Source organism: Nicotiana tabacum, chromosome 7 (genome assembly GCF_000715075.1).
Source record: "Nicotiana tabacum cultivar K326 chromosome 7, ASM71507v2, whole genome shotgun sequence".
NCBI lineage: Eukaryota > Viridiplantae > Streptophyta > Magnoliopsida > Solanales > Solanaceae > Nicotiana > Nicotiana tabacum.
In genome coordinates this window covers 154,088,422-154,113,896 of record NC_134086.1, presented here as the reverse complement: position 1 = coordinate 154,113,896, position 25,475 = coordinate 154,088,422, and the positions used below count along the sequence as shown (strand labels likewise).

Sequence of the window (25,475 nt, the reverse complement as noted above, 5' to 3'; positions counted from 1 at the left end):
TCCGTGTTGTGTCATTCTAGACTATTGCGCTAAGACGACGCTGGTGGCTATGCCGGGAATGCCACGGATTGAGTGGCGAGGTTAGACGGATTATGTCCTAGTAGAGTAGTTTTATATTTCGAAGACCCAGCGGACGGCTAGGAAGGATTGTCCTTCTTATTTGGGCTTTCATGATGAATGTCAGTGTAGAGGCTTCTACCATCGATTCAGTTCCGGTGGTGATGGACTTTTCGGATGTGTTTCTTGTGGCCGGGCATGTCGCCGGGTAGGGTGGTTGATTTCGATATTAATTTGATGCATGGAACCATATCGTATGGCACCGGCAGAGTTAAAGGAGTGGAAGGAGCAGCTTCAGGATTTCCTTGATAAGGAGTTCATTGGCTGACCAATGTGGATACGTGTTCTAACTTGAGTCGGCTTGGTTGGCTCCGAAATGTATTGTTGAGGGATGTGTTGATTCGATTGTTATTAAGCTTATTAGTAATCTGGGGAGATCTATGAGTTACTTTTCCAGGTTGCGAGGCATTATGATTTGTTAGTTATGGGCACATATGGTGCGGTTCTATTAGGGTTTCATATTGGAAGTCGAGCGGGGAGAGTAACTGGGTACTACGCGGTGGATAGTGCATCGGTTATGTCCTTTCGGGTTGTGAGGTGTTATGTATTTACTTTACCGTGGTTATGATGATTTACTTTGGTTCTAGACATCAATTGTGCGTGGTCATCAATTTCGAGCAGAGCGACTTGAGGTGTTTCATGTGGAGCAGTGTTTGGATAGGATCGCGCGTTGCAGCGAAGTTATGTGGAGGTATGACCTTGCGGGTTGGATTCGTATGTTCTTTTCCAATGATGTGAGACGGGTTCTCAGCCTTGTGTTGTGGTGGTACTGGTGAGCTTGAGGTACAACTCTTTCATTTGAGTCATTTTCATGATTTGAGTATGTTCGGACTGTTGCTTATTGGTGCGCGTGTTGCGTAAGTTGTGGCTTAGGCCTGTATTGATGTGTCATGTCACCAGACTAGTATATTGGATTATATGATATCGTTGGGATCATTAAGGGATACAAATGGGTTCGATTTCAGTATGTTGGAAGGATAATATCGAGGTTCGGCTCAGAAATTTGCTATGGTCTTTACCAAAGGAGAAGTGGCTTCAGGAATGGTTGATCTGAGAAATGATTGTGGCTTACTGTGTGTTTCATTTATCCTTGGCAGTATATGAAAGTGTTTGAATGAGATTTTAGTTGATAAGAGGTTTTCTACCGGTACTCGGTTGTTGTGGGCAGTTGTTGTGAATAGAAGTTATCGATACAAGCGTTTGAGTTATGTGGTTATCATGAAATGGCATCCGAGGTTGAAAGTATGGTTGGTTACAGCTGGTTCGGGCTTATTCACAGTATAAATGTGAGATTCTAATCGTATTGAGGATTTTAGAAGTGAAAATGTGATTCTATGGTTTATGGGCTAGATTGGGTTGTGAAATTTCAGTTACAATGTGTTATCGGACCTATATGAGATAGGGTGACGTGGGATCACCCCCGGGTATGTGCATGGTAAGATTATTCAGCGATTGATTGGCTTTTAGAACAACTCGGGTGACGTTCGAGGAAGAACGTATGTTTAAGTGGGGGAGGATGTAACGACCCGACCAGTCGTTTTGAACTTTTGCACTTTAATCGCCAGTTCTCGGGCATGACTTGACCCGTGTGGTGTATTATGACTTATGTAAATCATTGGTATTGGGTTTCAGGTTAATCATAATGAATTTGGAAGAACAGTCTCAGTTGAAAGCTTAAAATTTGAAAGGTTTGACCAAGATTTGACTTGTGTGAATTTGATCTCGGATTGAAATTTTTATGGTTTGGTTAGCTCCGTTAGGTGATTTGTAACTTAGGAGCGCGATCATAATGGGTTTTGGAGTTGTAGAACAAATTTAGGCTTAAATTGGCGAAGTTGATATTTTGGTAATTTTCGGTTGATAGGCGATATTTTAATATAGGGGTCGGAATGGAATTCCGAGAGTTGCAGTAGCTTCGTTGTGTCATTTGGGATGTGTGTGCAAAATTTCAGGTCATTCGGACGAGATTTAATAGACTTTTTGATAGAAAACATAATTTAAGAGTTCTTGGAGATCTTAGGCTTGAATCCTATCTTAAATTGGTGATTTGATGTTGTTGTGAGCGTTCCGAAGTGTTGAACAAGTTTGAACGATGCCATAGGATGTGTTGGTACAATTGGTTTGATGTTCCGGGGGTTCCGGGATGTTTTAGGCCGAAAATCATATCTATAGCAGGTCCAGAAGGGTTGCAGGCCTCGGAACCCACCAGCGCAGTCCGCACAAAATGCAGTGCGGCCGCGGTAGGTGCTGTGCGGACCGCACAAAATGCAGTGCGGCCGCGATGGGAAATATTTCACTGGTCTTATTTCGGAAGCTCATATCATTTGATCTACAAGGAATTTTGAGATAATTCAAAAACAAAAGTTGTAACCCTTAGTGTCTAGTTTTCATAAAGGTATAGATATTGTAATTTGGACATTTGTAGCGAAAGCTATGGACAAAATACTAAAGCATGTCACTATAGATGAAAACCTATGCGGCCGCAGTCGTTTTTGTGCGAACCGCGATCGTTTTTGCGGTTCGCAGAGGTGAAAATCTGTGGGGTACTCTATAAATACGAGGTTTTGGGTTTTATTTAATATTTTGACCTACAGAGCTTGGATTTTGGCGATTTTTTGAAGGTTTTTCAAGAAATTCATCGAGGTAAGTGATTCTAACTCAGATTTGGCTAGAGTACATGAATTTATCATTGAATTTATCATTTAATTCGTGATTTGGGATGGAATTTGGGAAGAAAATTTGTGAAATCTTTCAAAAATATAAAATGATGATTTGAAGGACCAAATGGTATCGGAATTGGATAATTTTGGTATGGTTAGACTCGTGAGGGTATGAAGATTCTGAAAATATAAATTTTACCCAATTCCGAGATGTGGGCTCGGGTTTTGGTAATTTCGAGAATTATGTCATATTTTGATTGTTTTCGCTTGGGCTTTGTTCCTTTAGCATATTTTGACGTCCACGTTCTGATTTTGGATAGATTCGACGTGCGTGGAGGCCGATTTGAGGGGCAAAGGCGTCGCGAGCTAGAGATTTAGTCGGTTCAAGGTGAGTAATGATTGTAAATGATGCTTTGAGGGTTTGAAACCCCGGATTGCACATCGTAGTGCTATATTGAGGTGAGACACACGCTTGATGACGAGCGTGGGGTCGTGTACTATTTAGGATTGTGACTTGGTCCGTCCCGATTGATGATTTTACCGCGTATTTGATTGAAAACTATTTGCTACCATCATTATTTGGGCTGAATGTCATATTTGGGCCTATTGCCAGCTATTTGAACCCTACGGGGATTTTTGTTGATATTTCCTCACTGTTTTGACTTTATACTTGAACTCAGTCATGTTATTTTCCACTGTTTTCAAAACTCAGCCAAGTTTATTTTGCTTTAACACTTGAAATGATATTTCAAATAATATTTTGGGCTGAGCATCATGTTTTACTATTACCAGAGTGGCTTATGTGATTTTTGACTGAGTAAGGCCGAGGGTCTGTATTGTGAGGATACTTTGGGTCGGGCTACACGTCGCAGCAGTGAGATACTGATTTGATTATGAGGCCGAGGGCTTGAGATATGTACGCCATGAGGTGACTTATTTATATTGATATGAGGCCGAGAGCCTGTTTATGATGCCACGAGGTGGCTTGATATTGCACTTGGGCCGTAAGGGGCACCTCCCGGAGTCTGTACACCCCCAGTAAGCGCAGGTACCCATTGTGATGTGAGATATAGCCTGAGGGGCTGATATTATTCTATGTGATAGCTCGAGGGGATGGTATTGTTCTATGTGATTGCTCGAGGGGCTGGTACCGTTTTATGTGATTTCCCGAGGGGCTGGTATTATTCTGAGATATTGCCCGAGGGGCGGAGTTGTTGACATTGTGCCCGAGGGGCGAACCTTTATGTGTTTATCTTTCATATTTACCGATCATTTACCTGTTAAACTATGGTATTTGTGCCCCGGGGCAGATTTCTGTGCTTATCTGCACTACCTGTTTTGCATTCATTTGCGTAACTATTGAAAATGTCGTTTTCAAAGAAGTATAAACTAAGCTAAGATGTTTTAAGAGATTTTTTACAGCTTCACTACTTTCTTACTAGTTTTGAACTGCTTCTATACAACATCTTGATATGCTTTACGTGATTTCTTTTCATTCAGACTTTAGTTATGATTATTACTCACTGAGTTGGAGTACTCACTTTACTCCCTGTACCTTGTGTGCAGATTCAGGTATTTCTGAACCCGGTAGCGGGTATTGGCTAATCGGAGGCAGAGTCATCGGAGTTTAGCAAGGTAGCTGCCGGCGTTCGCAGCACCGCTTTTCTCCCTCTTCATTTCATTAGCCTGTGTCTTGTACATTTTAGACTTTTCAATTGTATTTATACCCTAGTAGATGCTCGTGACTTGTGACACCCTGATTAGGGATGTGTTGGGTTGTACTTCCGCACTTTATTGGCATTATTCGCTACTTAGTATTGCTATATCATGTTTCGGACTACTTTTATGTTATTTAACTGTTTAAAAAGTGAATTGGGTTTAATTGGCTGACCTTGTCTTCACGAGAGGCGTCATCACGACCGGGTCCGGGTTTGGGTCGTGACATTTACAAAATTTTATGCAGTGCGGGTATAAATTCAATAGTGTCCCCAAAAGTGGGCATATATAAAAATACCCCCACTTATTTCTTGGTAAAACTAGATGGATTGGTCACTTTTTGAGCCGATTATTAGAGGTTAGCCACATTTTTAATTATAACGGCAAAGTAATCACAAATCCAGTTAAATTGATATTTTTGCCCCTATTTGGAACATGAAACACAATTCCAACAATTGGTACTGGAGTTTGAAGTTTTGACAAGTGAAACCCCGGTAAAACTTTGCTCGAATTCAAGAATTTGCTAATTTTCTAACCTAGGAACGATTTCTAATTTTTAATAACATTTATATGTGCAAAATCCAAAAATGATCCTAGATTTTTGAACCTTTACCATTGCAAGAAATCAAAAATGATTCATGATTTTTGAATTCGCATGGTACTTCAATAATTTTGAACTTTTACTAGTGCAACATTTAAAATCTATAAATAATTCATGACTTTTAAATCTTTACTGGTGCAAAATTTATGAACAATTTTTGATTTTTAAATCCATATTTTACTTAAGTAATTTTGAACTTTTAATAGTGCAAAATCTAAAATTGAGGATAAATTAATGATTTTTTATCCTTTACTAGTGCAAAATCCAGGAACGATTTTTTTTTTTTGAGTTCATATTATACTTCAACAATTTTTAACCTTTAAATATAAAATTCTAGTAGATTACTAGTTTTTGAACCTTTACTAGTGCAAACTTCAAGGAAATCCAGAACGATCAATGGTTTTTGAATTCACAAGTTACTTCAGTAGTTTTTAACTTTTAAATACAAAATCCAGGATAGTACTGATTTTTGAACTTTTATTAATGCAAAATTCAAGAAAATCCAGGAATGAGTCATGAATTTTTGATTCACAGTACACTTCAACAACTGAGAGCTACTAGTTCATATCACTCAAACTCCAGAAATAATTCCTGAATTTTGAACTTATAAATATTTATAGTCTAGTAGTCATCCTGGAGTTCTTCCGTGTCTTAGATTGGAATATTTTGTGTCCAAAAATGTATTTCCGCATCAATGAGTGGTTATTTTGTCGATACAATTTAAAATATTGCTAAACTCTAATAGCCCCGCCTAAAAAAGTGGCTATTTAAAAAGGATTCACTATTTTTTTTTACTGTGCGTAGTTGTGTGTGTCGCATGATGCTAATTAGAGTATTGGTCTAAATTGTCTTTATTGTTAGATGTGACATTTGTGCGTACAATACACACTAATTATATTAAATAAATTTAATTAGAAGACCCCTGAATGGAATTTTTAGTTCGTGCTACACAATTTATGGGAAAAAGAATGAAGCATTTGATAATACAGTACTTGTTTATCTGGTTTTGGCAGCAAACAGCATAGTTAAAACTTAAAAGCAATTAGTGAGTTTCTGCGTTTTCTGGCGAAAATCCATAACTTGAATTTGTCATAAATTACTTGTACTCATTATCATTAAAAAAATAGTGAATATTTGGTATCTCAAAGCTCACTGTTTTCAAATAATGAATTCACCTCTTTGCTGTTCTCTTCAATAAAGTTTGTAAGAAAACATTTACTTCCATTGAAATTGGATTTGACTTTTGTCAACTCACACCATGCACATAAAGCAAGAAAAATTAAGAGTGAGGCCTAGTACCTGAACTTATATTTTTTTATTGGTATTATTTTTAATAGAAAATATTAAACAACATATTTAATTTTATATTATAGAGTTTATTGCAATGATGTGTAGAACTTTTCCTGCTTTATTTTTAATTTGTATTCTTTTGTTTTCTTATTTGTGCTCTATTATCTTTGTGACAAGAGGGGTTGCCACTTCCAACCGAGAGGTTGTGAGTTCGAGTCTTCCCAAAAGCAAGGTGGGAAGTTCTTGGAGGGAAGGATGCTGAGGATCTATTTGGAAACAGTCTCCCTAACCCAGGGTAGGGGTAAGATCTTGCTCTATTATCTTTGTGGATGCAACAAAACTATTAAGGGGTCGTTTGGTATGAAGTATAAGAAGGTATAATGCTGATATAAAAATTTAATAGCACCTTAATATTTTGTTTGGTTAGCAAATCTAGTAGTATAAGTTATCCCGGTATTAAAATTAGTACCGGATAACTTATACCTTGTAGAGGATGGGGTAATTAGTGCCGGAATAACTTATAACTTCTTCTTAGAAATTATGCAATTGTCATTTTAATACAACATACCAAACAATAAATAAAAAATAATACCAGAATAACTAATCTCAGCATAACTTATTCCGACATAAGTGGTATATCTAACCAAACTACCCCTAAGAGAATATACCATTGCGACTACTTCTGTACTTCTTAATCTTCTCAATTTTGGTAAAGCGCCGACTAACCCGAATAGCAAAAGGATCGGGTTGGATTATCAAAATAGCTCAACTCTTTTTTTTCTGCGGGTGATTTGAATGTTTGGTCAGTTGCATGCAGCACTTGGGTACACTGTCAATTTCATCGAAACAATGCCCAGCATTCCCAAATTCAAACCCTAGCAAATTGGATCGAACTTTTAGCTTGAATCACTTTTCCTTAAAAAAAATTATAGTTTTGCATTTGCTGTCTCCCCTTTTTCTTATAAATCCGAAGCTGGGAAAAAAGAAGTAACTTTCCGATTGTTGTGTTTTACCCAGGTACCCAAAATTATAATTATTCTTTTTTTTTTACGGTATGATTATGCTGATTCAGTTTCTGGATTTTCAAATTCTTGATTCTCTGTCACGAGTAACTTACTGGGATGTCCTAAAGTTTTGTTCTTTACTCTTTTTTTTTTGGGTGCATTTCTTGTATGCATTTTGAGTTTTAGCCATAGGAAGGCGATAGAAAATTTAGGCTTATTGTGTGGTCATTTTCTACCCGTCATAAAATGTTTTTGTTTATACTGTTACGAAAGCTGAAATTCGAAGGAAGAAAAGCTAGCTACGGCTAACTAAGCTTAGAAAAGAAAGGAAAACTAGGGCAAAAAGTAAAGGATAATTTAATTCATAACTTTCCTATGCTGATTTACAAGTTAAATAGAGTATAGGTAGTGGAGGGACTAAAACTAATTAAAAGGAACTTACAAGCTAAAATGTATACAATATAACTAATTGGACTAAAGTGGAATAAAAATAACTGCGGGATAATTAATTATATCGGCAACCTCAGAATATTAGCATCCTCCAATTTGCAGCAGTGATATATCGTACTCCCTCTGGTTCACAATAAGTGACCAATTTGCTTTTTCATTTTGGTTCAAAATAAGTGTCCAGTTATGTAATCAAGAAAGAATTCAATTTGTTTTTACAAAATAACCCATATGTACATATCCCTAAAAAGTTTTCTTACTCCTCACATTAAATGTTTAATTAGGGGTAGTTTAGTCATAGTAGGTATTTTTGTATAGAATTTAGTATTTTCTTAATGGGCGTGCTAAAAGCAAATTGGTCACTTATTGTGAACCGGAGGGAGTATCATATACAAACATTATCTTGGTATACGCTATACAGCAATAAACTTCTGCTAATTCATTAGAAGAGTAAGAGCGAGAATAAGAGACTGGAAAATGGAAATGCAGCTAAGGTTGAGGCCTTTGATTGTTTTTTGCAGCTTTAATCATTCAACTTGACTCGAACAGTAAGAAAAATAAAAGGAAACTGATTATCCATCTTAATGTAATGTTTCTCGTAAGATATCCATTTTTGCATGATCCAATTTGACCAAAAATTCTTGGATCAAGTTTGGTAACCGAACATCATCAATCAGTAATTGTAATGGAAGGCCAACTTTGACATATCTTAGTATTTACTGACATGTTAGTGTTTATATTTTTCAATAATGTTCAGGTTTGAACTGGAAAAATGCTGATGGGCCATGCAGAAGGGGTTCCGAAACTCGGTTCATCATCAAAGTTACTGCATTCTGATCCTGAATCAGAGCCTGATGATGATGAAGAAGCTGGTACTCCTGAACAGATACTATACATGGCTTCTTTTGATGATCTTGGAGCGAAAAGTGTTCAGTATGACACTATAATATGGCTCTCTATATCGTTGCTGCTGGTTTTAGCTTGGGGAATTGGAATAATTATGTTACTCTATCTGCCCATACGAAGATATGTGCTTAAAAAGGAAATTTCATCACGCAAACTTTATGTTACTCAAGATGAAATAGTTTACAAGGTATCAATTGCTTGATTAAGTCATGCTGTTTTCTTGAGACAATATAGAGCTGATACATCTGCTTCTTTTTTTTTGTGGGTCAATTGTAGGTGTCAAGGCCTTCTTTTGTACCATTTTGGGGACACGTAAAAGTTGAAAAGCACGTTCCTCTTCCTTTAGTGATAGATATTATTATTGAACAAGGTACCAACTGCAACTTTTCTTATCCTATATCCTTCAAAACTCTTCTATTGTTCTTTTGGTTCAACCTCATTCCAAATTTTTGCATTGATCGGCCATCCATTGATAAAGAGGTCGTGGTAGGTGAACAGTAGAATGAGGTTATGCTGGACAAGAACCAACCCACTATGCCTCAATCCCAAAATAGAGGCCTTAACTTTCAAATGAATTTTATGCTCCTGCTAAAAGTTGGAGTTTTCCATTGACATTTGTGGGCTAAATTCTAAATTCTGATTTGATCTCACCGAATCACATTGCATAATACTACTCTCCAGTCTCATTGAATGCTTTGCCTGCTAGTGGCTACCGTTATCTGTCTATAACCAAAGCACAATTATGTCTTTCATTTTCCTCAAAACTTAAAGAAGTAGTAACTTCTCAATTGGTTGCATCCTGCAAAATCTTACATTCTCATGAACATCTACTAGTAATTTGTTGCATGTAAGTTATATGTCCCTGTTCAACTGTCAGTTTTGGATATGCAGATCCTTGGTTGCTACATCTTTGAAGAACAATTTAAACTTGTCATTACAAGTTTCACAAGATCTGAGCTTGTGTATGTCTTTCTCTGATGTAAAGAGCAGTAGAGAAGGTATAGTATCCATTCAGATTAACAGAGAAAAAAGAAAAGGAGAATCTGACTTGACGGTCTTGTGGTGTATAAAGTAGTAAATTGACTCTATACAGCAAGAATAAACATTTCTAAGAATTTGAGTAGGAAGAAAAGGAAAGCAAGTTTAGACATTGAGCAGATGGGCGTTAGCCATATCGTAATGCAACTACTAGGCACTAGCTTGGTCTTTCAGTTCATAACAGTCAATATTAATCACCCATGGCCGTTCATTTTCACATTCATTATCTTCTTGAACTCTATTCATTTTAAATAATTTCTATTTTGTTCTTTTCAACTGTTTTACTTGATAAAGTCTTTTTTCTGACTCTCTGTAGTACCTCATGAACGCCTCTTGTGCCCTATTGCTGTTAAAAACTTTACCAATTTATGTTTGTAGGTTGCTTGCAGTCAATGTTTGGTCTGCACACCTTCAGAGTTGAAAGTATAGCCCATGGAAAAGCTGCACCAGTTGATGAACTGCAGGTGCAAGGTGTACATAATCCTGGAGTCCTAAGGAAGGTAAAATAATCTGTTATGCTCTGAAATTTCCCCTTTGTTCTTTTTCTCCTTTTTGCTTTTGGGATTTTTCACTCAATATATTAGTTTCACTGCTCTATGATTTTACTATTTGTGGGTTCATTGGCAGACCAGAACACTGATTATGAAGTTTGAAGTGTCATTACATTTTTTGCAGGTCATCGTAACTGAAGCATCAAAGGTCATACATGTTGGAAGGAGTTGGAGACCTGTGGTTCAAGGTGGTGATGGTGAAAGTATTTCTCACGTGGAGTCTTTAACTCAGGCTCCAGCTGTTTTGAGATCACCATCTAAAACTTTAAAGGTAAAAACGATAATCCAACATTTTTGCCTAAATCAGATCCTTAGGCCCAGGGTCTTTTGAGATTTTGTTTATCAGGTTGGTTATAGAAGACCACTTTGTCTGAATTTACTGCTTTGGGCTTAATTTCTTCCTGAAAATCTTAAGACAATATATCTTTTTGCATGGGTGATAGTAAGGCGTAAAGTTGTATTAATAATGCCTGATCGCTATAAGGCACTGCAGAAGGGCATCATGCCACTAGATCAGATTTATCTCTTTGTTTTGGGCAATTTTCATGTCGAAAACATAATCGAGAAACACAATGAAACAAGGTCACCTTATCTCGTCTTTTCAAGTGATGTCCCGTTTGCCTATATCATTTTGTCTGAACCTGTTATTAAGTAGAGCTCCAGTACTCTTGCATCTGGTAGCAGAATACAGTTTTATCTTACATCCATGATCCATTATTATTATGAATGGACAATGTAAATCAAGTCCTATTAAATTGTTTCTTTTTACCTCATTTTACTTAAATATCTGACTTGCATCTGTCTATTATGCAGCTGACGGGCTCCCCACGCCATGCTTCAATGGAGCCCAGAAGTTTTGTATCTTCTGATTTTCTGCTTCATAAGCTTGAAGAAGTTAATAAATCAGTGAAGGTGAATACCCTGTCTATTACTGCACGTATCTCTAGATACTTGACATTTATCTCCTTGAACACTGATTAAGTTCTCAAGATGTTTTGCGAAGCAAATGAACTGATTATGATCTAACTAGAAAGAATGAATGTAATATCAATGAGTTAGAACTTCATTCATTCTAAGCATATTCTTTGTGCCATGTTCTTGAAACTTTTTCATTCTAAACATATGCTTTGTGACATGTTTATGAAGTTTTCTCTCGTATAACAAGTCTTTTCTTACATGACCAGAAAATTGAGTTTCTTATCGAGAAGTCCCCGACCACCCCAGGAAGCAGCTAACAGAATGATATATATCTATGCCTCGGCAACATAAGCGCTTATCTGAACCAGAAAAAGTTGCTTACATAGAAACTCTCAAGCAGCCCCAAGGAGCATCTGTTGGGTCTTACTTTGTGCCTCATTTGGCTTTTCCTTGTAAGAGCTTATGTAACCAGAAAAGCTGAATTTGTGTATGGCACTCCAGGAAGCAGCTAAATAGGATATATATGCCTCATGATAAATGCAAATTAACCGGTTTAAGCCATTGGGTATGAGGTCTTCCCAACTGGTTATAGTTCATCAGCATGAGAGTTTGGCAATCTAGAGTGTAGAGTCACTACAAGTTTGGATCAACTTTTGGACCATAAACAGAGAGACTCTCTCTTTCAAGCAATTATACTTGGCCTCACTTGTAATAAAGAACCTAGAGCCAGGTTTTAATTTCAAGTGTGAAATCTTAAACTATTTGTTGATGACCTAAATTACAGTTCTGTTTGAATTTGATCAAAGCCTGTTGCCGGGTTTGGGTAAGTGACCCCAATTTGAATTTGATCAAGCCTGTTGCCGGGTTTGGGTAAGTGACCCCAAAAGTATATATCACAGGATTATCGTTTTTCACAGTATTTTGCACATTACAGAAGCTATTTTGCTTACAGCTGCCTAGCCAAACTACTAACACTTATTAAAAACTTTTAACAATTGTCAATAAGTTTCAGAAGTTGATGATTAGATAAAAGTTTCTGAAAAAGTTACCAATACTTGGATTCTGAGTTCACTTGAAAATCGTTCAAATTTTATATTTATGCCACTTTCACAATCTTCGTCATAAATTTGTAATTAATGTAGTGATACTCTGCTTCTAGTTAGGATCCTAATAAATTTGCGAAGTTTGCAAGTGAACAATTCTTAACAAATATTATGTGGAATCATGAAGATAATATATTTTCTACATATTTATAAGTTATTTTGTAATTTTTTTCTTTCTTAACAACTTGTTTGGATTATTGTTATGTATCGTATTGTATTATACTGTATCATTTGATGAATATAATATTTAGATAAATTATACTATTTGTTGTCGTTTTATAATATCACGTACTAGCAATATGAAAAATAAACTTGCAATATTATTAAAAAATTATGATACGGGATAAAATTATGATATTAAAAGGTAAGATAAATAATAAAATAAAATAATTTAATAATAATGAAGGGTGAGATGAGAGAAAAAGATAAGGTAATATCATCATCACACCAAATATATCATTACATAAAGTGGTACATTTCGTTCCAACCTAAGGACAAATTCAACATGGCGATATAATAAAACTTAAATAACGATCAAAACTCCAAACATATTGTAAAGAATATGTAAAAGTTTAGAGAACCACCAAGATCTAACCTCGGCCTGACACGCTGCAGTCCAGCGAACTGTCGCTGTACACTGCATTGCATTCCTAATATACGATTGGAGAAATCCAATAAGCTACAGATATATCAGAGAAATTGAAAAATGAGCAGCAAGAAGAAGCTGTTGATAGTGGGAGGCACAGGCTACTTGGGGCAGCATCTTCTACAGGAATTCACGGCAATCCAAGATACGCTACCATATGCGCTCTCATTAGCCTTCACATACCACACCAACCCCACTCCTGAGCTGCTTCTAAAGAGCCATTCCTCATGTCCTACCCTTCCATGTAGATTTACGGACCGGCAATGGCTTTGATGCTATCTCTCAAAATTTTGGTCAGGTCTGAATTCTTACACTACACAGTTACTAAAGATTCCATTTTTTTTTGGGAGGGGGGGGGGGGGGGTTATGAAGAGTTACTATTCTTTTGTTTGCATTTTCATTTTTGGTCAAGTTTGCATTTTGCGGTACACAGTTACTAAAGATTCCATTTTTCACTTCTGGGTCTTGAATATTACATTTTTTTCTTTTTTCACTTCTATTTTGGTGATTGAGATATGCATCTCAGATATTTTTGGTTTGAATTACAGTACGAACTTAACTTAAAATTTCAGTTTTCTTTTGTCTGTCTGAAGAATTAAAAAAAATCGGTTTGCATTTCGTTTTGGTGATTGAAATGTTACTAAAGACTCCATATTCATTTGTGGGTCGTCAGGAATTACATTTGCAGTGGGGAGTAAATTTTAATTGTTTTCCAGATGTTTGCTATGTCCTATTCTTTGGTTTTGTTTCTTATTAGAGTTTGGGATTTCACACAACGGAGTGTCCATTGTTGTTACTCACATTCTATCTATATGCAGAGGGGATCCAACACTCACGCTTGGTCTATATATATATACGAATTTGAAGAAACGCGCTGCCTTTAAATTCTTGTTTGCCTTGACTGATATCACTCGGGGCTGTTGAATTATGGGCAGTCTTGGTGTCTGTTTGTTGTCATCTAGGATAAATACCGACAGCAGCTGGTGGATTGTCTAGCAGGTCAAAAGTATTACTATACCACTTAAAATGTCCATAATAGCTAATACCATGCTTTGTAATGTGAATGAGCAGCCTGATGTTGTGGTTAATTGTGCTGCACTTTCTGTTCCGCGTGCGTGTGAAGTGGATCCTACTGCTGCCATGGCTATTAATGTGCCTTCTGTTCTTGTCAAATGGTTGTCAAGCTTTAGCAATGGTGGTACTCTTCTGATTCACTTGTCTACTGATCAAGGTAAGGCACACAGAAGTCGTTGTAGTAACAATAGTTAATTCATTACAGAAGTAAGAGAGTTTCTTGCTTCTGTCTTGAGTTGGTTATGCTTCTTAGGCTAAATATGTTGGTTTTCTACAGGGGAGGAGAATGGTAAAACGTTGATTTGCTTTAATTGGTACTGCTTGGTCATTGTTTCACTTATTTGGTACGGTTGGAAAAAAGTATACCTAGATGATAAAAGTAAAATGGATATACTTCCTCCCTTTGTAAGACTTCTGGGAGTGAAAAGTGCATCGCGGAGTATGCAAGTCCTCCACTATTACCATACTCCACTTCTACTTGGTTACTGGGCAGTCAATTCTGCCCTTGTGCTCATCTTACATTCAATGTTGCTTTGGAGCCTTTGACTCTGTTTACACTGATATATAACAGATTCTCCTTTTTCGTTGATTGAAAAAGGATTCACCGGTTCCATCAGATGTTAAAGTTTATCCACTCGCTAAACTCTGTTTCAATGTTGCTTTGTGCCTGCATTGAAGCGCAGCTAAGTGAGATGAAGCGCCCTACCTGCACTGCACCTAGCTTGACGGCTTAAGCACACCTCAATTTGAGCCATTAACAACACTGCTGGCTATCAATATCATAGGAGCCAAACCATATATGCTTAATTCCTGGTCTAGCTACCTCCGAAATTCCTTCCTAGGAAACTAATTCTGGCACAAGCATGCCATTAATAGATAAAGAACTGGTTCCTTCTAACACATGGGAAATTCTTTCAGTATCGAGGAAAGCAGCAGTAGGTTTGACATGTTATTTGGAAGTTTCTGCAACTCCTCAGGCAGATACAGGTGAAAATGTTTAGAATTAACTAGACATTTGGATAAGGAAGATACTGACTTCAATATCTGGTGCATAAAAGTCTTGACAAAATTAGGATGTTAGCTTCTGTTCACCAATTTGCCTGATATTTTTGTTGGCGTTAATGCTTCGTATTGTTTATTTGGTAGTGTTTCTTTCCATGAATAGATTTGAAGAAGTTTTTTGCAACTTAAGCATCTGTGATCCTCTTTCTTGTTGATATAACTTTACCAAATTGTTGAGTGTTCTCATGTGGCTGGACTGACGGTCATTTAATTTTAGAAAGTTCTCGTGTCTCAGCCCACCAATTTTAATGGGACAAGATGAAGCTAATTTGACTTCATTTCAGTTTATGAAGGGACCAAATCCTTCTACAAGGAAGACGATGAAACCCTTCCTGTTAATGTTTATGGAAGATCAAAGGTAGCAGCAGAGCAATTTATATCCGCAAATTACTCAAATTTTGCAATTTTGAGGAGCAGTATTATTTATGGACCTCAGACTGTCTCCCCTGTCCCAAAATCACTTCCAGTTCAGGTGGATACGATGAACTTCACCTTGTTATTGCACTTGTCCAACTTCATTAAGGGGTTGTTCAGTAGACTGAGTGGGGTTCATATTAGCCTCCATGTTTTTTTTTTCATTTGTTTGCTACTTTGCTTGGAAATTTAACCATTTTATATCTGTTTTTGATACTTAACCTAACCACTTCATATTATGTCAAGCTTTCCTTTTGTTTGGCCTGTAAGTTGATTTAAACTTGATATTGAGATGTATTCAAGCTTGCACGTAATAATTCGTGCTCTATCTGAGATTACTATTGAGTTTCATCTATTTGTCCTCTATTTTTGGACTCAATGGTCATGTCATAGGGAGTGAGTAATTCTATTAAGCTTTATAATCTATAGTACTGTTGTTACATTAACTGAACATAAAATTGATTACTTAGTCATAATTCTATAATGCTACAACAAGAACAACCACTTCTCAACCAAGCATTTCTATTATGATATGTGGCATTAAATTACTTGACTGCTGGGCTTTGCTCTGATTCTTCACATGACTATCATGCAGTGGATGGATAGCGTTCTTGCGAAGGGAGATGCCATGGAGTTTTTTCACGATGAGTTTCGCTGTCCTATCTATATTAAAGATCTTGTGACCATCGTATGGACATTAACGAATAGATGGATCTCAGGTTTGTCATGCTTTGACCCTCCAGACTGGATTGCATCGATCAAAGTTACATAGCTTTTTGACAAGCCTCGATGTCTGTATTAACAAAGATCTGATACTCTTTCACCTGTTACCTTTCTAAAAAAAAAGGAGTATCTGATACCCGTCTTCACTCTTTCAGTTTTACATGTGTGCGTTATGTTACTGAAATCTTTTCACTGTAATCTCTGATTGGACTGTATCATGCTCCTCTTTGCATTTTTTGAAAGTCCATTGTAAATATGTACAGGCAGAATTGGAGATTTGGGGTAGAAAGGTATCATTTGCCTTCTGAAAATGTTCTAGGATTGGTTCTATTCTTTATGGTAGTTTTCTACGTATTTAATCCAACCTTTCTTGTTGCATGATGATTTGATTCTTTTGAAATATATTATTGAGTTAACTGGAATATAATCCAGAACAATAATTCAGCTCAGTGTCCAATGGTTCACTATGGCTTTATGCAGAAAAATTCCACAATATTACTATCGATGTGGTTGACATATATATTTTATCTAACCTTTTCCTTTTAAAGCCTTCTAGTAAAGTTTGTGACTAAAGATTACCTGAATTTCTGTCTCCTTCACCTTTTGTGTTTTATCACTTGATGTGCGTTGTTTCTAGGGAGAGAGCAGATACAGTTACTTTTGAACGTGGGTGGACCAGATCGGGTTTCCAGGGTTCAGATGGCTGAAGCTGTTGCACATATTAGAGGTTATAATTTGTCATTGATCAAACCAGTGTCCTCATCAACTGTAAGTAACATTGACATTTTCATGTACACAAACAATTATCAAAAGTCGACTCTTAGTTTCTCATGTCGTCCAGCTTCTGTTGTACCAATATATGAGCTTTCAATCTTCTTTCACTGTCGTTTTCTCCCTGTTGTGTTGCATAAGAAAATATCACTAATGCTTTTCTGTTCAAACCATGTACCTGACATGCTTATGTTATCTGAACTTTCTAGGTTAACCGCGGTGTTAAATCTCCAGTAGATATATCCATGGATATCACCAGATTGATTCAGACACTCAATATGTCAACAACTGCATTTAGGGATGGTGTTAAATTGACACTTGAAGCTGAACTTGCTTCAACATCATAGTTGCTTGTCACTTGCTCTTTACCAGAATGTCATCTTTGGGTTGTATACCGAGGTTCATTGGATCTCCTGAAGGGATAGTTGCTGCCGAGTGGTCGGTAAAGCAGTTGGATTCAGAAGTTTATGCTTGCAAACTTAGCACCAATTTTATATGATTGTAAGAACTTTATCATCCATCTAGGAGGGTATGGTTCATAAATTCATGAGACTATACATCCATTATCTTTGTTTAGCATCATGCCCTTCTTTTGGGTGATAATTGTCATGTTTGGGTCGGCTCGTATCGCAACTATTCCACGAGGCACATGTTACCTTCTATCAATACAGGTAACTTTGCTCATCAAGGCCTATGCATCTTTTATAGAAAGATAAAAGAACCAATGCACGTGTAGATGGATACATACTCTGCACAACAGGTGTAGTCGCACACGCATTGTCTTTGACGAAAAGAATTAGAAATATATTTGTAAATTCTACTCCATCCATTTCATTCTTTATAGTGATGTTTGATTGAATACGAAGTTTAAGAAATAAAGGACTTCGACAAATGAGCTAAACATGAAAGGTGGAGATGTTTCATATATCCTTTAATATTTCTTTCTCCTAATAAAAATGTAAACTTTATATCAGTTGAGTTTCCACTAGTCACGTCAGTATTCCAAATACAGAAGATTCTATTCTTTTGAGACATACTTAATAAAGAAAAAGTGTTTAGCAAAATGGGACTAATTGCGATTTGCTTAATTGCTCTTAATAATACGAAAAAGTTAATGAACTGACCAGCTGAAAAGGGAGACATCTTCTAATAGCCTGTTTGGCCAAGCTGGAGAAATCAGCTTATTTTGAGAAGTGATTTTTTCAAAAGTGTTTTTGAAAAAAATACTTTTGGAGAGAAGCAGTTTGTGTTTGGCTAATCACTCCGAAAAGCACTTTTGAGCAATATTTTGTGTTTGGCCAAGCTCAAAAAGTTTTTTTAAGTATCAAATTACGAATAAGGACATGAATAGATTTACTTAATAGTTAATATTATAAGTAAATAAATAATCTTAAAAATTTGCTATTACAGGCAATAATTAAATCTTTTCATTTTATTTAAGTAATATATGAAAATAAAATTTAAAAGTACTTAATTATCTTAATATAAGTTAAATATATTAAAAATCATTCAATAAATATAAAAGCATTCACCCCTAAAGTCACTATACATTAGAAAGCTATCCTAAAAATAATAAGAAATATTTATACATTAATATCCTAAGTATTAAGTTTAATGGTTATTTTGGTATATGCTATATTTTGTTAAGGGTATATTTGGTAAGAAGAAAAGTCAAATTTGCTTCTGCTTTTGCTTTTGGGAATAATTTACTTTTTTCTGCTTCTCATAAACTGCTTCTGTTTTTTCCCAAAAGCACTTTTTTCCCCAAAAAAGCTTAATCAAACATTTCAAGTTAGGGAAAAAAGTGCTTTTGAGGAAGAAAAAAAACAGTTTTGGCCTCTTGAGAATAGGTTCTGGTCAAAGAAACAGTGAAAACGCGAAGGAATCAAGAGTTTACGCGGAGAACATTGAAACCAGTGGTCCTTTTGCTTTTAGAATCAATTCCAATTTTTCGCTGGTTGGTGTCCTCCATTCATTATCTTTATTCTGTTTATTCTCCTTCTATACCTGTAAATAATACTACAAGTTGCTTAACAAAGTAGAATTATACCACATGGTATAGAAAACTAATTTGCCATCACAAGAGATGCTAGCTCCAACTTTGACTAGCATGCCACTGTAATTTGAAGAAATTATCTATAACAGATGTCAAAGTAATTTTTAATTACTTTCAAAGAGGTCAAAGTAATTATAATATATTTTTTTTGTAACAGTTTATTCGGATCAACTTATACGTATCTTGTCTAATACATCAGGTACCTCTCACACGTACATGCATAAAGTAATTAAGTAGTATATGTTTATTGATAATGCATTAACAAGAATTTATCAGTATCAAAGTCGAGTTTGGCAAAAAAAAATTATTGAGTTATTTATCACAGTTTGATCAACTTGATTTATGTCAAATTAGGTAACTGAGGAATTTTTACAAGAGATTTTTCTTTGATATGTTAACATCTGTATACTGATTAATGCAAAACTCAACGAACAATAGTAATGGAATTTTTAAATATAATGTTACTTATGACCTTTGCAAAGCATATCTAGAGAATAAATTCTTGGTGACTAGACAAATATCATGTTGGAACTTAGAAAGCAGGTATCTGGTACTAGAAACTAGAAAGGTATTACCTCCACCAAATATAGCAAAATTACCCTCTCAGAATCAAAATCTACTTAAACTTCTTAATTATTCTAAAAATAAAGTTACAACTTTATCCTAACACTTTCAAAGGAGAATCATAAACATGGGCACATTAGATCTGCGTAACCAGTGATCTGCGTAACCAGTGACGAAGCTAGAATTTTTTTTAATATATGTTATGTACCTCTAAAATATAATATTTTACCTATATAAACAGCGTAGTTTTCCGACAAAGGGTGGTCAACCACCCTAACCTAAGTGTGCCTTCGCCCTTGTGCGTAACCATTGAATTAAGTGTTGTAACAGGGAATGCGTTCAAAGCTCTATGTTAGCTCGTTATAACATTTGATATCACTAAGTTAAAAGAAAATTGACTCATCACACTTGTCCTCAAAAGAAGAAGAAAAATCATCCCAGAAAAATTGGACTCAAGCATTTACACAAGTTAGCCCTTTTACGATTTAATTATTACTTTCTTTAAAAATTTTGAGAAATACATCGCTAAAAGAAAGAAAACCAATTACTTCCCTCATTCTAACGATTAAAAAACTAATACTATCATTATTTGAACCGTCTAATAACTTTTTTAGTTACACACTTTTAAACAATTTACATACAAGAAAATATGATTTTACAGCACTTTAAAGTAATTTTCTAATATAGAAATTTTATTTTTAAAATTTTAAATATAAATGTTCGAATTCACCAAAAAATTAAAATCAGCATTAAATTTCAAGCAACTATACATAGAAGGAAATTTTCGTTCCGATACCATATAGTAAATTATATTACCAAATATGTTCATAGTTTGCATATTATCCTTCATGCTAATAGTATTTCTACAAAATATAGACAATGCATTAAATAAGGAATCATTGTAGCTGTAGGATTCCTTATTTAGGCGCGCTAAAATTGGGGAGTTAAATATTCTTCCAGATCTTCCACAACGCAAATCACGCACATTCATAATTATCGTCGGCTTAGTTTCAAATTTTCCATACTCTGTTTTTGCAATACACTCTGTTTCAATCTTTTTTTTCTGATTTCACAAATCAAAAAATGACTAAATCTTCTACAATTCTTCTGCAACAAACGCAATTATGTCGAAAATCCCAATTATGCTACAACTGAATGGGAATTGGGATAGCTATGGGAGATTTAGAGAATTTCAGGTCGATGGCATTGTAGTCGATAATGATGCGAGTTATAGTCTATTGATTTCTACAATAGGACAGCAATTAATGATCGATACAGCCGAAAAAATTATAGAAATCAAATACATTGTCAACGAGCATTGTCCTCCAATGAAAATTAGGAACGATATGGGTGTTCGTGTATACGTGGAGACGAAAAAGGAAAACAAAAACTTAGGATCATATCCGCTATGTATAACTATTCGCGATTTCAATATTGAATTGAGTATCACCAATAAGAACACAGCTGCAGGTGTGTGATATTAATTTTTCTATCAAATTCTGGTACAATGTCAATGTACTACATTTTATCTACAAATAAACTACATGTCAGAGTGAACATATATCTGTATGGATTTTCATAATATCTACAAAATTTCTATATTTATTCTACAATAAAACTACATATCATTTGAAAAATTAATATGAAATACTGAATTTCAACAATTCTACAAATTATCTACAAAATTTCTATAAACTGTTCATAACAGTATTTATATTTATTTTCATGCAGGTTCGTCTGGAATACTAAAGTTACTTGATATGCCAACATCTCCCATTATAGAGGAATATGAAAGTATAATAATAACAGATAGTACACCAAGTTCTATTGAAGTAGGACAAGTATATCAAGGCAAGGAAACAATTGCAACTGCAATGAAGCACTATTCTGTCATGCACAAGTTCTAATTCAGGGTTAAAAGATCTAGTGCTAGAAGGTATGAACATATGAATGGTCAAAGATTATTATATTTTTAATTGTGTAGTTTATTTGTAATTTTTTACTTCTTCAGTCTTTTCTTGTGATAATGTTTATCAGAATTGTAGTTATGTTATATATAGATTGTATAATGTAATTGTTTAAGCTAAAACAATTTTTTTCTTTTTAAATCTATATTTTAATTTAAAATGTATTTATTTTGTAGTTACTGGCTGATATGTGTTGGTGAAAACTGTACATGGCACTTCAAGGCAACTAGCATAAATGATTCTGCAATGTTCAAGGTCAGAAATTTCAACAGCGAGCAAACATGCTCTTTAATGGACAATACATTCATATAACGCAAGCCTACTACCATGGTAGTTGGTAGCATGGTTATTCCAAAATATTCTGATCCTAAGACAATTTACACACCAAAAGACATAAAATTTGACATGTTGTCTGAACACGGCGTGAATCTAACCTACATGCAAGCTTGGAGAGCAAAGGAAAAGGCTTTATAGTTTTTGAGAGGTCATCCTGCTGACTCGTACAACAAATTGCCTAGCTATTTGTATATTCTGGAGAAGACTTATCCAGGGTCTGTAGTTAAATTGAAGAAGACGGACGATGATTGTTTCTTGTATGTATTTGTTGCGATTTGTACGTCAATTAGTGGTTGGGAATATTGTAGGCCAGTTGTAGTAGTTGATGGGACCTTCTTAAAGTCATCATACAGGGGAATAATGCTAACAACTTGTACAATGGATGCAACAGGTACTGAAGTTTTATTGTAGACATATTGTAGCTTGTATGTTTTTTGTAGTACTTGCAGATTAATTGTAGATATATTGTAGAAAAATTGTAGTTTGTATATATATGTCTTCTTCTGCATTTTTCCTGCAGCCAATTAATTGCTTTTGCCACATAATATAGGTACCATATTACCATTGGCATATGCTATTGTTGATTCAGAGAATGATGCATCATGGAAGTGGTTTTTTTATCAATTCAAACTCGCATATAGTGAAAGACCAAATACGTGTGTTGTTGCGGATCAGAATGAGAGTATCTTGAAGGCAACATCTATTGTTTATCCCGGCATGCCACATTATTCTTGCATGTGGCATATTTGGACAAATATACGGTCAAAGTTCAAGAAAGAACATCTTAAGTTAAGTGAATTATACTTTGCCACGATACGGTCATACACCCTTGATGAATTTAATGAAAGGATGTCAAAGATTGAAGAGATTGACCCCCGTGTTAAAGCATACTTATACGATATTGACTATCATAGATGGTATCGAGTACATGCTACGGTAAATAGAACTTGGACTATGACATCAAACATTGCAGAGTCGTTAATGCTGTAACAAAGTATGCAAGAGAGTTGCCGATAGTAGAACTATTAGAGTATATGAGGACCCTTCTTGAACGTTGGACGAAAGAAAAGTTATTGAAAGCAAAGGGTACATTCACATACCTTGGGTTCAAATTCAACAAATAGTTGGATGACAACAGAACATTGTCGCACAAGCTTAGAGTAAGATTTGATCAATTATTGAATCAAATTAATTTATACAGTACAATGTAGATGTATTGTAGATATTTTGTATATAGTTTGAGTTTAATCGTATATGAATTATTTTTTTGTAATGTAATCGTAGGTGAGGGCTTCAATAGACTACATCCATACAGTACTAGATGGTGTGAGGCGCTATATTGTTTGTCTTGAAAACAAGAGATGTAGTTGTGGGCAATTCCATCTTGACGAACTTCCTTGTCCACATGCTTTGGCTGCTTTAAGACACAGGGATGAGTCTTTTGAACAATATTGTTCTCCTTATTACACAAGGGCGAGCCTCTTGCGTACTTATGAAATACCAGTAAATCCACTGCCTGATGAAAGCAAATGGAATGTGCCACAACATATAATTGAAGAAGTAGTAAATCCACCTAAAGGAGGGAAAAGGCATCCAGGAAGACTCAAAAAGAAAGATACAAAACATATGATGAAATAAATTTAAAGAAGTACAAGGTTTCATACCGCAACTGCGGAGGGCATAACAAAAGATCTTGCAAGAATGCACCCAAAAATAAAATAAAATTTTATGTAGTTAACAGAATATTTCATAAAAATTGTTGCTTAGTTCTGGATAACAGATTTTGATATGTAATTGTTGAGGTTTTTTAAGATTATAATGTAGTTAGTTAGGATTTTTCTGTATTGAGATAATACTTTCATAAAGTGATTTATTTATGAATGATTTCTATATATATAATCTACAACTTTTTTACTATCTCTGGAATCCTTTACACAGTTGTTAATGTGTTTTTGCAGTTTATCTACAATAAAACTACAAAAAAATACATTAACTGGAATTTACAGAGTATCTACATTATAAATCAGTAGGAAAGTAGTTAAAAACTTAAAGTATTGCAGATGAAGTATTTCTTACATTCAACAAATGAATATAAAAGAAACAAAACACACTGTTAAATATAATCTACAAATTATCTACAAATACAACTATAAAAAAACTACAATATCTGTAGCTGACATAATAGTTAGATTATAATTCAGGTAGAAAGAAGCTATATGGTAAAAATAATGTAGATCAGGTACTTTATACATTCAACAAATTGAATTTAAAAGCAACAAAATGTTTAGTTACTGATTTTTACACTTTATCTACAAAAAAACAACAAAATAACTACATATTTTTTGCGTTGACAGAATAACTGTATAAAAATTCAGTTGGAAAGGATTTATATGCTAAAAATAATGAAGATCAAGTACTATAAAGATTCAACAAGTGAATATAAAATGAACCAAATGTTTCAATTTGAACTACTATACTGGATAAGAAAAAAAACAAAGGCTACTATAATTGTAGCGCAAGTCTGCTACAATTAAAACAACAAAAATTGTTCCAAAACTTGTCTACCATCTTTCTTCTAAACTAGCATAAACTAAACAATTGTACTACATGTTCCATACAAAACATTACAACTACTTCTTCTTCCTCTGGACTCGTGTTTTCTCATTCAAAGCTGGTGCACCTTTCCTCCTTGCCAATTTGCATATCACCTCACTATCACTAATTGCCACATGCTCCTGCTTCTTTCTAGCATAGTCCCAAAGTAGCGCTCCATAGCGTCTACGGTGTTGGTCAATATCAGAAAGGTCTTCTGCCGGAATTGATAATTCTTCAAGACTAACATACTCTGCAAAGGCAACAACAAATACACCACAATCGCTGTAAAAGATAAAAAATGTCATCATTTACCAAACCATCAGAAAAAAAAGGTTAAATGTATAGAAGAAAGAAGATTTTTGTTACAGTGATCCTTCTTTTTTGCTGTGGTATCTCTCTGACGATCCACTGAATATTAAGAGGGTCGGTAATAGCTTTCTCAATGTCTATTTTTGTATTCTTGAAGTTGATATCTTTACGTTTTCCATAAAAACCGGTGCATTACAAATACTAAGGGACAATAATAGAAAACTTGTCGACACAAGATTCAACAATAGAGTGATTGTGTGAAGAGACCATGGAATCATACGCATAAAGACACCTTTCTGCAATGTCAAAAACAATCAACACCTAGTGGAATTTTTCTACAATGTTGACGGGCATGATGACATAATCAACTTCATCCCATGCAACATTTGCGAGTAGTCAATACCCCAATATATATTCTACTACAACGTCCTGGGGTTTGACAACAAAAAACTTCTTTTCTTGAGGATAATTTTGGAACTTTCATAAATCGGATCAATCCTAGGCTTGAACACACAATCTGTTGTAGTAAACCTGGTCTTGTTGTGGGGGCCATACTTGCCTCTTTTTTCTCAAGTAATACATTATAACATTAATGTGCTGCAACATA

At 35.1% G+C, this 25,475-nt stretch overlaps 2 protein-coding genes across 2 annotated transcripts; both read left to right on the top strand.

The window, feature by feature from the left end:
• The first annotated feature begins 7,050 nt into the window (after positions 1 to 7,050).
• Positions 7,051 to 12,053, top strand: LOC107778489 (uncharacterized). The gene is made up of 7 exons (XM_016598757.2): positions 7,051 to 7,401; positions 8,593 to 8,928; positions 9,018 to 9,111; positions 10,158 to 10,279; positions 10,455 to 10,601; positions 11,144 to 11,242; positions 11,515 to 12,053. The coding sequence occupies exons 2-7, from the start codon at positions 8,608 to 8,610 to the stop codon at positions 11,563 to 11,565; spliced, it is 834 nt and encodes a 277-aa protein (XP_016454243.1). The 5' UTR covers positions 7,051 to 7,401; positions 8,593 to 8,607; the 3' UTR covers positions 11,566 to 12,053.
• An 840-nt stretch (positions 12,054 to 12,893) lies between these two features.
• Positions 12,894 to 17,674, top strand: LOC107778490 (uncharacterized). The gene is given in 7 exon segments (XM_016598758.2): positions 12,894 to 13,213; positions 13,215 to 13,295; positions 14,069 to 14,228; positions 15,418 to 15,605; positions 16,143 to 16,266; positions 16,908 to 17,038; positions 17,251 to 17,674. Coding segments are annotated over 7 exon segments (978 nt in total). The 5' UTR covers positions 12,894 to 13,057; the 3' UTR covers positions 17,389 to 17,674.
• Positions 17,675 to 25,475: the final 7,801 nt, after the last annotated feature.